The sequence below is a fragment of the Pteropus vampyrus genome, unplaced genomic scaffold (assembly GCF_000151845.1).
Source record: "Pteropus vampyrus isolate Shadow unplaced genomic scaffold, Pvam_2.0 Scaffold261, whole genome shotgun sequence".
NCBI lineage: Eukaryota > Metazoa > Chordata > Mammalia > Chiroptera > Pteropodidae > Pteropus > Pteropus vampyrus.
The window spans coordinates 2,560,624-2,573,307 of NW_011889042.1; the positions used below are offsets into that span (position 1 = coordinate 2,560,624).

At 53.2% G+C, this 12,684-nt stretch overlaps 1 protein-coding gene across 6 annotated transcripts; it reads left to right on the plus strand.

The window, feature by feature from the left end:
- The first annotated feature begins 1,288 nt into the window (after window positions 1-1,288).
- SEPT4 (septin 4) lies at window positions 1,289-12,568 on the plus strand. 6 transcript variants are annotated; one of them, XM_023520373.1, is made up of 12 exons: window positions 1,289-1,416; window positions 6,258-6,551; window positions 6,935-7,028; window positions 7,474-7,560; window positions 8,063-8,186; window positions 10,700-10,834; window positions 10,948-11,065; window positions 11,155-11,256; window positions 11,455-11,551; window positions 11,645-11,807; window positions 11,969-12,068; window positions 12,338-12,568. In XM_023520373.1, exons 1-12 carry the CDS (start codon window positions 1,414-1,416, stop codon window positions 12,395-12,397), a joined length of 1,377 nt encoding a protein of 458 aa, XP_023376141.1. In that variant the 5' UTR covers window positions 1,289-1,413; the 3' UTR covers window positions 12,398-12,568. The 6 variants fall into 6 exon arrangements, with proteins under 6 accessions (XP_023376141.1, XP_023376143.1, XP_011373380.1 ...); XM_023520375.1 differs by having other exon boundaries at window positions 12,019-12,068; window positions 12,338-12,559; XM_011375076.2 differs by lacking the exon at window positions 1,289-1,416 and adding an exon at window positions 2,653-4,210.
- Window positions 12,569-12,684: the final 116 nt, after the last annotated feature.

Sequence of the window (12,684 nt, forward strand, 5' to 3'; positions counted from 1 at the left end):
CCAAGCTGCTGACTCTTAGCCTAGTTTAATCTTTTCATTTTCTGGTGTTGAAGCTGAGGCCCAGAGAGGTGAAGTGAGGTCAGTTCTCCTCATGAACTGATTTTTTTTTTAAGCATCAACACCCCTTCCATCCTCCAGCCCACCAATGCAAAACATCCAGTAACATCCCCAATAGCAGTCCTGGGTTTTCTAAGCCTAATCTCACCTACCTACCCAAGCTCTCCTCCCTCCATCCCTCTGGTTAATTTTAGCTGATCTCAACCATGAACACAGGGTCACAGATCAGACTGAAATAGGGTAGGCACGCCTCTGGCACTTCTACTAATAGAAAGGGCCATGCCTCTGTGCCTCAGTTTTATCCAAAGTGTATTCAGGCCAGTTAGCCTGCCCTGAGGGAGGATTCTTGGGTGGTCAGGTAGGGGCATGCTTCTGGAAACTTCCACAGAAGCCTGACCAGCTCAGGCCTGTATTAGCTTAGAAAATCCCCACCAACTCCCCCACCCCCTAAGCATCTTCTTCCTGACTGCTGCTGACCCTTCTGAGCCTCTAATGCCTCTAAAGCTGCTGGGGCATCTGTCCCCATAGTATCTCACCTGTTTGCCCAGCATGGCCTGGGGCATGCCTGGGCTGGCCTCTCTCTACAGAGTCCCTCCCCACTTTCTTCAGCCCCAGGCAAGGCTCCACTGCCTCAGAAAGGCCACTCAACCTTTCCTTTCCACTTTTTCAGCTGATGATCCCTGGATAATTTATGCAGCAAATCCTCTTTAATCTTTAATCTAGAGCTCTGCTCAAAGGGAACTGCCTGTCTATTTTTCATAGCTTGAGTGGAGGTGGAGAATGTCTGCCATTTCACCTTAGGAGATGTGGAGCGGGGTTTGGACAATCAGTAACTTGGACATCAGTCAGGTTCATTTGCCCCCTTGCGAACTCTAGAGGACAGCTAATGGTTTCTTTCCATCTTGTGGGGCAAACTCCCTCTCCTTCCAAAGGTATCTCCTGAAGATGCCAGGTGGGCCCTTTCTTTTTCCTTAGGGGACTGGTTCAAGGCCCCATGGTGATGCGCTGTCTAAAGAGGCTACTCTTTAGGGGCTAAGGGAAACCAGGCAATAGTGTAGCCCTGTCCTGAGCATCTGTCTGCACCCTGTGGCTCCGAGCATCGCGTCAAGACTTGCTCCCAGGCCGGCTGCCCCCTGCCAAGCACTCACCCTGACCTCCTTACCCCCGCCTTGGAGGTGCAGACCCCGCCCTGTGGCTGGTTAGCCCCGCCCCCGCCGCTGGGCCCCGCCCCCGGCCAGTCCTCACTCGGCGGTGGCGGCGGGCGGGGCCGGCGGTGCTGCGAGGTCCGCGCGCAGCTCCGGCTGCGGGTCCCTCGGGCGCTGTCCAGGCAGAGCCGGCCCTGCCCGGGCTGCAGCCATGGTAAGGCGGGGGAGAGGGGGTGCGGGGTAGGGCCAGGGCGCGCAGGGCCTGCAGCTCCCAAGAGGCTCGCGGGGACCTGCAGCGCTGCAGCCCTAGCTGTGCAGGGCGGGAGGCACTGTCGCCTGCAGCGGGCAAAGGCGAGCAATGCTCCTTCGCTGTTCCCAAGTTTCTCTCTCTGATCTGAGCAGCTACGGAGCGGGTCCCGACCCCCAGGATGCTGCCGTGTTCTTGGACGAAGGGGCGCATTGATGCTGGGGATTGGGGGGTGCTGGCCGATAAGCGCTTGTTGTGCAGGGGAGGGCGCGTCAGCGATGAGCGGAGTTGAGGGTCCCCGCCCTTGTTTGGGTCATCTGTTACCTGGTGATGCGCTGTCTCATCCACCCACCCTGGGCTCGGGCCAGCACCAACTTCCTTTGGAAAACACACAGAAGAGGCCCACAAACAGTCCTGCCTCCTCAAGAGGGATGGTGAGACGCTTGGGCCCTCCTTCCCACAACCCGGTAAGGGGCAGCTCCTAGGTCCTTCCTACAGCGCCCTCTGCCCAGGGACCCCTGAGAGAGGGAAGCCCAGCCCACCATTCTACTCGGTGGGGTCAGCTATATCCCTCTGCCTCCAAGACAGGAACCATGGGGGAGCTTCCGCCTGCTGCATCCTACACCACCATCCTCCCAAACCAGGTCCCTCTGCAGTGGTGGGGGTGAGGGGAACTCATGCCTGCCACCTGCCTGTAGTGGGAAGAGAAACAGTAACCCCAGCCAACCTCCCTGGAGGCCCCCAGGTAGGAAGTTTTAACGTTTGGCTGTAAAGGTTCCAGCTCTTGCCCTGCCACCATTGCTAGAGCCTGCCACAAACATGCTATGCCGGATGTCAGGGCCTTCAGGCCCCGTGCCAGCTTCTCCTCCTAATCTGGAAGACCCCCAGCCTTTGCCCTCTGCACTGGGAGGCACAGGCTGTTTATAGTGGGAAGAGATTCGTGACCAGCCTGTGGGGCAGGATGTTAGTGTGGGCAGCCTCCAGGAGGGCGCTCCCTGGGCCCCATAGAATTAGAAGTTTCTGGGTCTGGAAAGGCCAACCTTTTGGGCTCTTGTCTCTCAAGCTGTGTCCAGGCTGAGGCCCAAGTCTTGGCCAGGAAGTCTTGGTGGCCCTGTGACCTTCTCCAAAGAGGGGTTCCTGGGAGAGGCCAAGTCGTTCCTGTCTTTATCCCTGTGTCTATCCTTTTCCCCCCGTGGAGATGGACAGATTGAATGTTCCAGGGATGGAAGCTGGAGAGCGGGGGGTGCATTGATTGTCTCCAGTGCCAAGTTCAGCAGGGGCCAAGAGGGGCTTTTGCTGCCACACACTAAGTTCAGTTCAGCTGAGGTCTTGGTGCTTTCATCTTGGCTAAGTCCATCCTGTTCCTCTCTAATTAAAGACACCCCACCACCACCAGAGTCCTCAGCCTTTGAAGCCAGCCCAGTCCTTAGGTTGACCGGTTCATGTCAAGCCAGACTCCTCTGTGAGGGTCTCTGTGGCAGGAGATCAGTGTCTCAGCTGCTTTGGAAATCAGAGGGGAGAGCTCCTCAGCCCAGGAGTCCCAGGCGTGTTTAATTTGCATGCAGAAAGAATGACAGGCTAACATTAATAACCATCCTGTGACTTGAGATGCACCTCCTCTCCTCAGGTTCAAAGCAATATGAGGTATCTGTCATCTGGGAGTGCTTTCTCTCCCCAGCCTTCCTGGGAGGCAAGGAAGGGCCATTCACAATTGGACATTAAGGCCTTGAAATTAAAAACACTACTCAGAATCACAAAGGATGTTTCTGGCCAAACCAGAAACAACTGCCTTCTGACTGCTAGTCAGGTGCTCTATCTGCACACTCCCAGCCAGGCCTCTCAATTTGTGTCTCACCTAATTGGCCACTCTGAAGCCTCTGGGATGCCAGTCTCCTGTTGGCCTGAACTTATGTCCCTTAGAAACCAAGTACCACCAGCTCCCCCACTGACCCTCTGGAAAGTGATGGGGCAATGGAAATGATACAAGAACCCATGAGTCGGAGGTCAGGTATCCTTGGGTACCTCTGTGGCTGGGGCTTTCTGCAGGGAAATCCAGGGGACAAATTTCTGAAGACAGTGGGGTTCTCTGAGAACACAAAGGGACACTTGGAAGGAAAACTGGATCTGCTTCCATGAAAACCTATGCCTAGGGATATAGGACATCCCACCCTACTTTAGCACTGCTTAAAGTTAAGGCAAAAGAGATCGGAATCCTTTGGGAGAGGAGTTTCCTGAGTGCTGGCCCCATGTACTGATGGGCCGAGACACCTTGGGGACAGCTCACAACCCTCTGACAGGCTTCCGTGTCCTTGGGGGTTAACAAGAGAGGCCAAGTGGATCAAGAGCCTGTGCTGCAAACTTGGGAGGCTGGTGCTGTGCCCACCGGGGTGGGCAGGCATCATGGGGTAGCCAATCAGAGAGGAGGGAACTGCAGAGAAACCCAGTGATCCTGCTGCAGCTGAGCTGTCCTTGGAGGGTGGGAGCCAAGGGAAGGGGGGAGGAGGGGGTGGGGAAGGACATTCCACAGGCTTTTTTGGCCCCTGACAGAGACAGGGAGGTCAAATAGAAAGGGAAAGGAGCAAGCCAGGACTCCAGATCACAACAAGAGCATCAAGACCAGGCTGGTTCTGTGTGTGAGGAACTTGCCTGGGAGATAAAATTAGACATAGAGCTTGCCAACCGGGCGTCTGAAGCGTGGGACATGGACCGTTCACTGGGATGGCAAGGCAGTTCTGTCCCTGAGGACAGGACTGAAACTGGGGTAAGGTGCTACTTTGGGAGATGGGTGGGCCTGACCTGTCTTCCCCCTGTCTTGACTGGGATTGGGGCTCAGAGTTAGAAAATGATTTGGTCACTGGCAGAGCTGGGGCAGGGAAGGATAGACAGGAGGTGAGGACCCTGGTGTCCTGACTTCTTGTCTAGAGCCCCTGTGGGCCCCTCTATCTCTTCATGCTGATGAGCAGGCAGGGCTGGCAGGGAGAGTGGTGCTGGGTTCCTGGTGGCTCTGCTGAAAGGCTGTGGGGTAAGGGTCTCCATCAGTGCCTTTCCTGCTGCTCCTCTGCTCAGTACCCCTGGGGAAACCATGTGGAGCACTGTCCTCTCCCATCCTTAGCCTGACCCCCAGACCAATTGCTGGGCCACTGCCGGCTCATATAGAGGGTCAGGATTTCCTGGAATTCCCCAGACTCCTTAGCTGCCAGAAAACAAGACCTGCTGCCCCTATGTCCCATCCCTTCTCTATTTCCATATAATTAATCATCCAAGCTGGGACACTTGAGAATGAAAAGGGGTACAATTAATCATGCTTAGATAGCAAACATAAACTGGGGTATATGGTTACCCCACTGCACCCCACAAATGGATGAGAAATGCCTGTTAGGTAGGTCAGGGCAGCCTCTTCTGGTCACTGAGTCCCCCCTACATGCTGGTTCCAATTTCAGGCTAAAGGGCCTCTTTTTCTGTCCCTGTCCAGGCAAGTCCTAGAGGGTATGGCTATAAGCAGGTGTGGGGACTTGAGAGGTGACAGCCTGGAAGTAGCTCTGAGGGAATTTGCCTTCTAACCTTCCTACCTCAACCGCTTCTCTTTGGCATAAACTTGGCAGTGTGCATGTCCACCTCTTTCAGTTCTTCCCTTTGTAAAACGGGGACCCACGGGAAGACTGTGGCCATCTTATCTCCCCCCACTCTGGCTGGGACTCCACAGTGGTCCGGGATAGCCCCCACTGGCTTGGCCAATCCCCAGAGGGTGAGTCAGTCTCTGAAGCCGGCCCTTGTCCATTGTCTGGGGGGTGGCACATGGGTATTGTGAGGCAGAGCTGAGCCCAGCACTGCCAGGCACTCCACAGGGGGATCGTCCCCAAAGGAAAGAGGAAGCTTTAGGGTTGAGAGCCGAGCCCAGCTGAGGGTGAGAATGAGGGGAGTGGCCTCCTTTCCGAGCTGGAGATGGGGTGAAACAGGCCTCTGCAGAGGAGCCAGCATCCTCTAACTACCACTCCTGTGGTTCACAGTTGAAGCCAGAGTCCCCTCCTGCACTGCTAAAGCCCAGCTCCAGGCATAGGAAACATGGGGCATCTGTGGGGTGCTTCTCTCATAGTTAGGGGCTGTCAACAGCTCTGGAGGCCCAGTGTCTTCCCAGTCTACCTCACCTGGTCTCTCCCAGGTCCCCTCCACCCACTTTCAGCATCCGCTGGCAGGTTTACCCTTCTCCCCTGAGGCCCAGCCTCAGGCTCTGGTGTGGCTCAGCATCTAGAATATGGGAGGGGGCTCAGGTCAGCTGTATGAGCTCTGAGCAGTGAGCATTCCCAGAAGAGTCTGAACCTCAGTCCCAGAGCTCGCTGACCTTCAGTGACAGGAAGCATGGAGCCCCCTGCTGGTTCTTGATTTACCTGGAGTTGGCTTCTCTCTTCTCCCTTGCCTACTTCCCTCTTTCTGACTCTGCGCACTCCTTGAATCCTGAGCCACATTCTCCTCTCAGCATTAATGCCTCTCCCTGCGCCCCCTTATTCAGTCTGACTTTCTGGCCTTTGGTGCAGCCCTGGTCTCTGACTTGGCCAGACCCCCAGGAAGGGAAGCCTCAATAGCACCCTGTTGAGACCCTCAGGACTGGACCCTGGGGCCTTTCCTGACATCTTGGACCTGTGTGTGACAGGTGAGGGGAGGGGCGGTGAGCACTTCCTCTGGCTTGGCTGCTAGTGCAGTTTCTTTCCCTTCTAACCACAGGCGCTTTCCTCTCTTTCTCACCTTCTCCTGTCTCCTTCCTTCATTCTTCCCTTCCCTGCCACCTACCCCACCTCACCCCAAACCCCCAGATCAAGCGCTTCCTGGAGGACACAGATGATACAGAACTGAACAAGTTCGTGAAGGATTTCCCAGGAAACGAGAGCTACCACCAACCAGAGGCCAAAACCAGGGTGTCCAGGCCCCAAGTTTCGGAGCCAAGGCCCCAGGCACCAGAGCTCTACGAGGATGACTTGGAGTTCAGAACCCCCTCGTGGCCCCAGCCCTCTGACAGCCAGCAGTACTGCTCCGCATCAGCCCCTCTCAGCCCCTCAGCCCGGCCCCGCAGCCCATGGGGCAAGCTTGATCCCTATGACTCCTCCGAGGTAGAGCCTCCAACTCTGCCCTTGCCTTTCAGTGAGGAATACCCAGGGAGGGAGCAGAGAGAGTCTGAATGTATGCGTGTGGATGTGCACATTTGTGTCTGTGTATGCACACACGTTCATGCATCTTGGGCTGGTGCTTCTCTCTGTCCTGTGGGGCCCCAGCTCTGTGGTGTCAGACCCCAGGTGCACTGAAAATTGATAGCAGTATCAGTAGGGGCAGGAACCCAGCCCCACGTGCTGGTGGTCCAGACGGGGCCTCAGAAGAGTCTGGCACTGCTCCTCTAAGGCTGAGCAAAGACCTAGGAGGGAGGGAGAAGGCTGGTTTAGGGTCCTGGGGCCCTTCCTGCCTCTTGCCCTGATGTACTGTGCCTTCTTGTACACAGGATGACAAGGAGTATGTGGGCTTTGCCACCCTCCCCAATCAAGTTCACCGGAAGTCCGTGAAGAAAGGCTTTGACTTTACCCTCATGGTAGCAGGTAGAGCAGGGTCAGGGTTGGGCCAGGCTGGGGGTTTTTCAGGTGGGGATGGTCTGTGTTGGGGGAGGGGGTATGGGTAGGGAAGGAGAAGGTAGCAAGTGGTTGTCCCTTTTTGCAGAATAGCCAGGAGCCATGGGTGGCCCAAAAGTATGTTACGGGGTGGGGGGTGCAGGGTGGGTAATGTGTGCAAAGAACACTTACCAATAGGTTTCTTGTATTTGCCTTTTTCTGTGTGACCTTGGGCAATTTCTTAGCCTCTCTGGGCCTCATTCAAATGAGCAGTCTGGATAAGCTGTTCTCTCTGTTTCCTTCCAACTCTAAAATGCTCTGGTTTGCTCAATTAGATAAGAAAGCAGTTCTCCTCACTCCTTAGTCTAGTGGGGTTGCCTCTTGGCTATAGATCTTGTCTTCTGATTTGGTGCTTCTGTCCTCTCTCCCCTGTCAGGAGAGTCTGGCCTGGGGAAATCCACTCTTGTCAATAGTCTCTTCCTCACTGATCTGTACCGGGACCGGAAACTCCTCAGTGCTGAAGGTAAGGAAAGGAGGGGAACCTGAAGACAGGCAGGTGAACCTGACTTTGGAAATCAAACTTGCTCCAGAGGCTGGGGGATGGGGCCGACCCGGCATGCAGGAAACCATGGCTTCTAGAGAGACTGACAGCAACTCTCTATAGACTTAACTTGCCTGGCAGCCCACCAGCCAGCTCCCTAAAGATTTGGGTGCCGAGGCAGGGCAGGAACCAGAATCCTGCCCTTTGAGTGAGTCTCTGACCCCCAAAGGATTCCAGGAATCCAAGAAAAGATCCGGGAGCAGCAGAGAGGCTGGGGCCAGAGCCAACAGCCACCGGCATTTCCTGTGTTGGGAAATGTGCTCCTTGCTGGTTCCCAGAGAACAGGCCCCCAGGCAGCCCCGGGATGGGAAGGGGGGCAGTGTGGATGAGGCCGTCTGGGCAGCCAAGCTGGTTGGGGTAGGCTGTTTGTCCTGACTGGGCAGGTCCTTCCCTTTGCCCTGGCCTCAGTTTCCCTCTTCTCCAGAGCGGATCATGCAAACTGTGGAGATCACTAAACATGCAGTGGACATAGAAGAGAAGGGTGTGAGACTGCGGCTCACCATTGTGGACACGCCAGGTTTTGGGGATGCAGTCAACAACACAGAGTGGTATGTCTGACCAAGCACAATTTCAGCTGCCCACCCCCATCTACCACCCATTCCATACATAAAACTGGGTGCACACATGGGCACAGACATGTCCAAAATTGTCAGGAGGAAGAGGTTTGTGACCTTGAGAATGCCACTGCCCCTTATTGGACAGCTGTCTCCTCTGCAAAGTGAGAAGGAAAAGATTAGAATAGATGATCTCTAATGTTCCTTCTGATTCTGCCCTGTAATTCTATAATGGGGATGAGGGCATAAGATAAGAAAGAAGAGCCTCAAAAAAGCAAGCATGTGAAAACATGTAACATAGGGCCTGACATATATAGGTGCCTAATAAATGTCACCCTCCTTCCTTTTCTTTCACCAGCAACATTTTAGGTGCCACAAACATTTTATTACAGGAGCGAGAGTGTTTGGAGGGAGGAGTGAAAGGGAGAAAGGAGAAGCAGAGGGAAAAGTGGGTGGAACTTCGCTTAAACTCCAACACCCTCTAGGCTACCTGCCAAAGCAAAGGTGGCTTTGCTACACCCCTCTATTATCCCTGGCTTTTTTTTAGGAACTGGAGGGATGCTTAGATAATGGTCAGACCTAAATGAGTAGATGAGGAGACGAATGGATTAAAGACAGGAGAAGAGGTGGTGCCTTTGATGAAGAAGTTAGGCAGGGTGGTGCTAAGACCCCTAGACTGAGTTCAGATCTCGATTCAGCATTTGGTAACTGCATGATCTTGAGCAAATGACTACATTCCTGTTTCTTCAATTGAAAAATACTGACCCTTACTGCCTCACCCAGTTGATCTGAAAATCACCCAGAACGATGCATGTGAATGTGCATTGAAAACTACAAAGGCTGATTACTTTACGCTCATGAATTTTAACATAATTGCAGGATCAGCGCAAAATAAAAATGTGGGGCCCTTTGTTCAAAATTATTTCAAGATACCCACAGCAGAGAAACAAACCAAGCATGGGCCCTTCTGAGTGCGAGGCCCTGCGTGTGACTGCACAGGTCGCACACCTATGCAGCTGACCCTGGATAATTGCCTCACAGACTAATCAGACCCTTACAGATCTTTCTGTGCTTTGAACAACCCCCATCACATGCTTTATCATTACAACATGTGACTTTCGGCTCAGCACACTGGTTCATCTTCAGTTTCACAGTCTAAGCCTTGAGGGAAAGGCCATTTCTTACATTCTTGCCATAGCACTGTGCTAGCACATGGTACAAGGTCTCCATAAATATTCCTGATGAATTGAGGTGGCATCCATGTCACCATCACCCTTCCTGCTTTATGTCTCAGCAGACTGGGCTTGCCCTGAAACTCTAGCTCCAACAAGCACCAGGTTCCTACTGTATTACCCTCTTCTTCAGTCAATCTACTTTGCTCCTCTTACCTTCCATAATTATAATAACCCACTTACCTGGCACTGCACAGTTTACAGTGCTCCTCCACATATATTCATTTAGTCAACCAGCAGGAATTTATTGGGCATATACTAGGTGTAAGCCTGTGCTGGACATTTTAAAGGATGCAGAACAAGTATAAATGATCCTTGTCCCTAAGAGGGTTACAATCTAATAGCAGTTGGGGCAGGAGAATGGGGAGCAATAGTTCTCTAAGGTGTGTTAATCAAGTAACAAGTTAGTAAATGGGTCAGATAACGTAGTGATAAACACACTAAGCTGGGAGTCAGAAAGCCAGGGACTCGGATGGGTAGAGAATTTGCTAGTCAAATGATCTGGATTAAGTCTCTTAGATGTTCTCGATTTAGTTTCCTCATGATGAGTGTGGTGATGCTCAGAATGTCCACCTATCAGGGCACTTATCCGTGAGGATTCAACTAGAAAACAGAAGAGCAAAAGACTTGAAAAAAAAATATATATATATATTCATATATATTCTCCCCTTCTCTTTACCACACAGTGAAATTATATATATGATATACAAGAACCTCTGTTTTCCTGCCTGCCTGCCTGTCTGCCTGCCTGTCTGTCCAGCTAGCTAGCTAGCTATCTGTCTCACTGTGTGGTGAAGAGAAGGAGAGAGCAGTATGCATTGGTGTAGTAAAAGGAGCCTTGGTGGAAGAGATGGTTCTTGGATATGGCCTTGAAGGATGGAGTGGGTTTGGAAAGGAAGAGGAGAGGGTGGAACCACATGAACACAGGCTCTGAGGCTGGACTTTGAACCTGACTTAGGGCCACTTGGCTTCTCCCAGTTGGTGTTCACCTGCAGGCACCTTGCTATTCTTATTGCTTTGTTTGGTCACCTGGGCTCTCTTCCTTTCATCAGACTAGTATTTATTGAACTCCGTGTGCTTAGTCTGGTTTCCCATCAGGACATGTGAGATGCACCCCTGTCCCAACCAGGTACCTCCTTGAAGAAGTAGTGAAGCAAGCTGGGGAATAACAAAGTCTTGAAAATGCTGCTCAGAGTGGGGGCCACTCTGTGGTCCCAGAACTCACTGGGCAGCCCCCATTCCCACAGTTTCTGTGCTTGTCTGTCCCTGCCCCAGTTGGAAGCCTGTGGCAGAATACATCGACCAGCAGTTTGAGCAGTATTTTCGAGATGAGAGTGGCCTGAACCGCAAGAACATCCAAGACAACAGGGTGCACTGCTGCCTGTACTTCATCTCGCCCTTTGGCCACGGGTATGGTCTGAGCCTGAGGCTCCTGACACCACCGGGTGCCGCCAAGGGAACAGGTTGAGAGCACCAGGGGCAGGGCTGCCACTAGCAGGTGGTCACAGATTCCTGTTCCCCAGGCTCCGGCCATTGGATGTTGAATTCATGAAGGCCCTGCATCAGCGGGTCAACATCGTGCCTATCTTGGCTAAGGCGGACACACTGACACCTCTTGAAGTGGAGCGCAAGAAACGCAAAGTGAGGGAAGCTGGTGAGGGGAGGGGAGCAGGTGGGCTTCTGGAAAGGATGGGGTCCCCAGAACTGTGGGCCCCTCGTGTGTTTGCCAGATCCGGGAGGAGATAGAGCTCTTTGGAATCAAGGTCTACCAGTTCCCAGACTGTGACTCTGATGAGGATGAGGACTTCAAATTACAAGACCAAGCCCTAAAGGTGGGGCCATCCCAGGGTACCCCTTTCCCATCTCGTTTCTTCTAGGCAGAAGAAAAAAGTAGAGCTCTATATAAGGGTGGGATTCTGCGGTGGGAGAGAACCATGGTTTCCTAGACTGAAGCAGAGAAGATAAAGATATAGGTGGAGAGGAAAAGGTGAGAATGTGGGATGTTGACAGACACCCCTAACTTCTTCCAGGAAAGCATCCCATTTGCTGTAATTGGCAGCAACACTGTGGTAGAGGCCAGAGGGCGGCGAGTTCGGGGCCGTCTCTACCCCTGGGGCATCGTGGAAGGTAAAGCACTGAGCTTGTGACTGGGGTGCCTCCTTGTCCTTGGTGGCTCTCCCCTCCTCATGGCCCTGGCTGACCCCTAGCCTTGCTATGCAGTGGAAAACCCAGGGCACTGCGATTTTGTGAAGCTGAGGACAATGCTGGTGCGTACTCACATGCAGGACTTGAAGGATGTGACGCGGGAGACACATTATGAGAACTACCGGGCACAGTGCATCCAGAGCATGACCCGCCTGGTGGTGAAGGAACGGAATCGCAAGTATGGCTAAAGCCAGAATAGAGCTGGCAGGGGCGGGATGCCAAGCACAGCCTTGGATGAGACCGAGCCCTTCCTTTGTTCTTCTACAGGCCCAGGGCTCAATCCAAGCAGGTGTCGGGGTCCCCCTAGCCTTACCAACCCCCCTTTCCCCTTCCCCTCAGCAAACTGACTCGAGAGAGTGGTACTGACTTCCCCATCCCTGCTGTCCCAGCAGGGACAGATCCAGAAACTGAGAGGCTGATCCGAGAGAAAGATGAGGAGGTGAGAGCAGTATGGCGTGGTAGGGGCTGACAGCCTGGGAGGTCCCTGCTTGATCATAAATCTCAGTATCTCTTGGTTTGAGAAGAGGAAGATCCCTGGCTCTGGTGGATATCTAGGTCTTGAGCTGGGTCTTAGGTTCTACCCAGGGTCTCCATCACACCCCGGGGGCTACGAAGGCCCCCTCCTACCAAGGGATTAGAGCTTGGGGGCACTTCCCCAACACTATAGGACTCTAAAAGGCCCCATTTTGATGCATATGCCTATTCCAGCTGCGGCGAATGCAGGAGATGCTGCACAAAATCCAAAGACAGATAAAGGAGACCCATTAGCTGGCTTTCAGCCCTGGATATTTAAACTTCTTCCTCTTCATCCTGCCCATGCCGGCCCCTCCCACCACCAGCTCTGCTCAGGCCCTTGAAGCTACTGCCAATTCGCCTTACATCCCTGCTGCCTCCCCAGAGACTCAGAGGAAATAAAGTTTAACAAATCTATAGGTGGCTTCTTGTGTTGCTGTCTGTATCTTTACTACCTCCTGGAGATCAAGAAGATCTTAGGTCCCTGTTTTGAAAGGCTCCTGGAAGAGGGTGCTGGTTTATGGTGTTTAGTAGGGAAGGGG

Excerpts from the sequence above, each read along its gene's own strand:
- SEPT4 (XM_011375076.2), top strand. The coding sequence starts at position 4,151 with ATGGACCGTTCACTGGGATGGCAAGGCAGTTCTGTCCCTGAGGACAGG. Across the intron at positions 4,211-6,257 it reads AGGACAGGACTGAAACTGGG|ATCAAGCGCTTCCTGGAGGA; the intron begins GTAAGGTGCTAC and ends CCAAACCCCCAG. Across the intron at positions 11,066-11,154 it reads TGGAGCGCAAGAAACGCAAA|ATCCGGGAGGAGATAGAGCT; the intron begins GTGAGGGAAGCT and ends TGTGTTTGCCAG.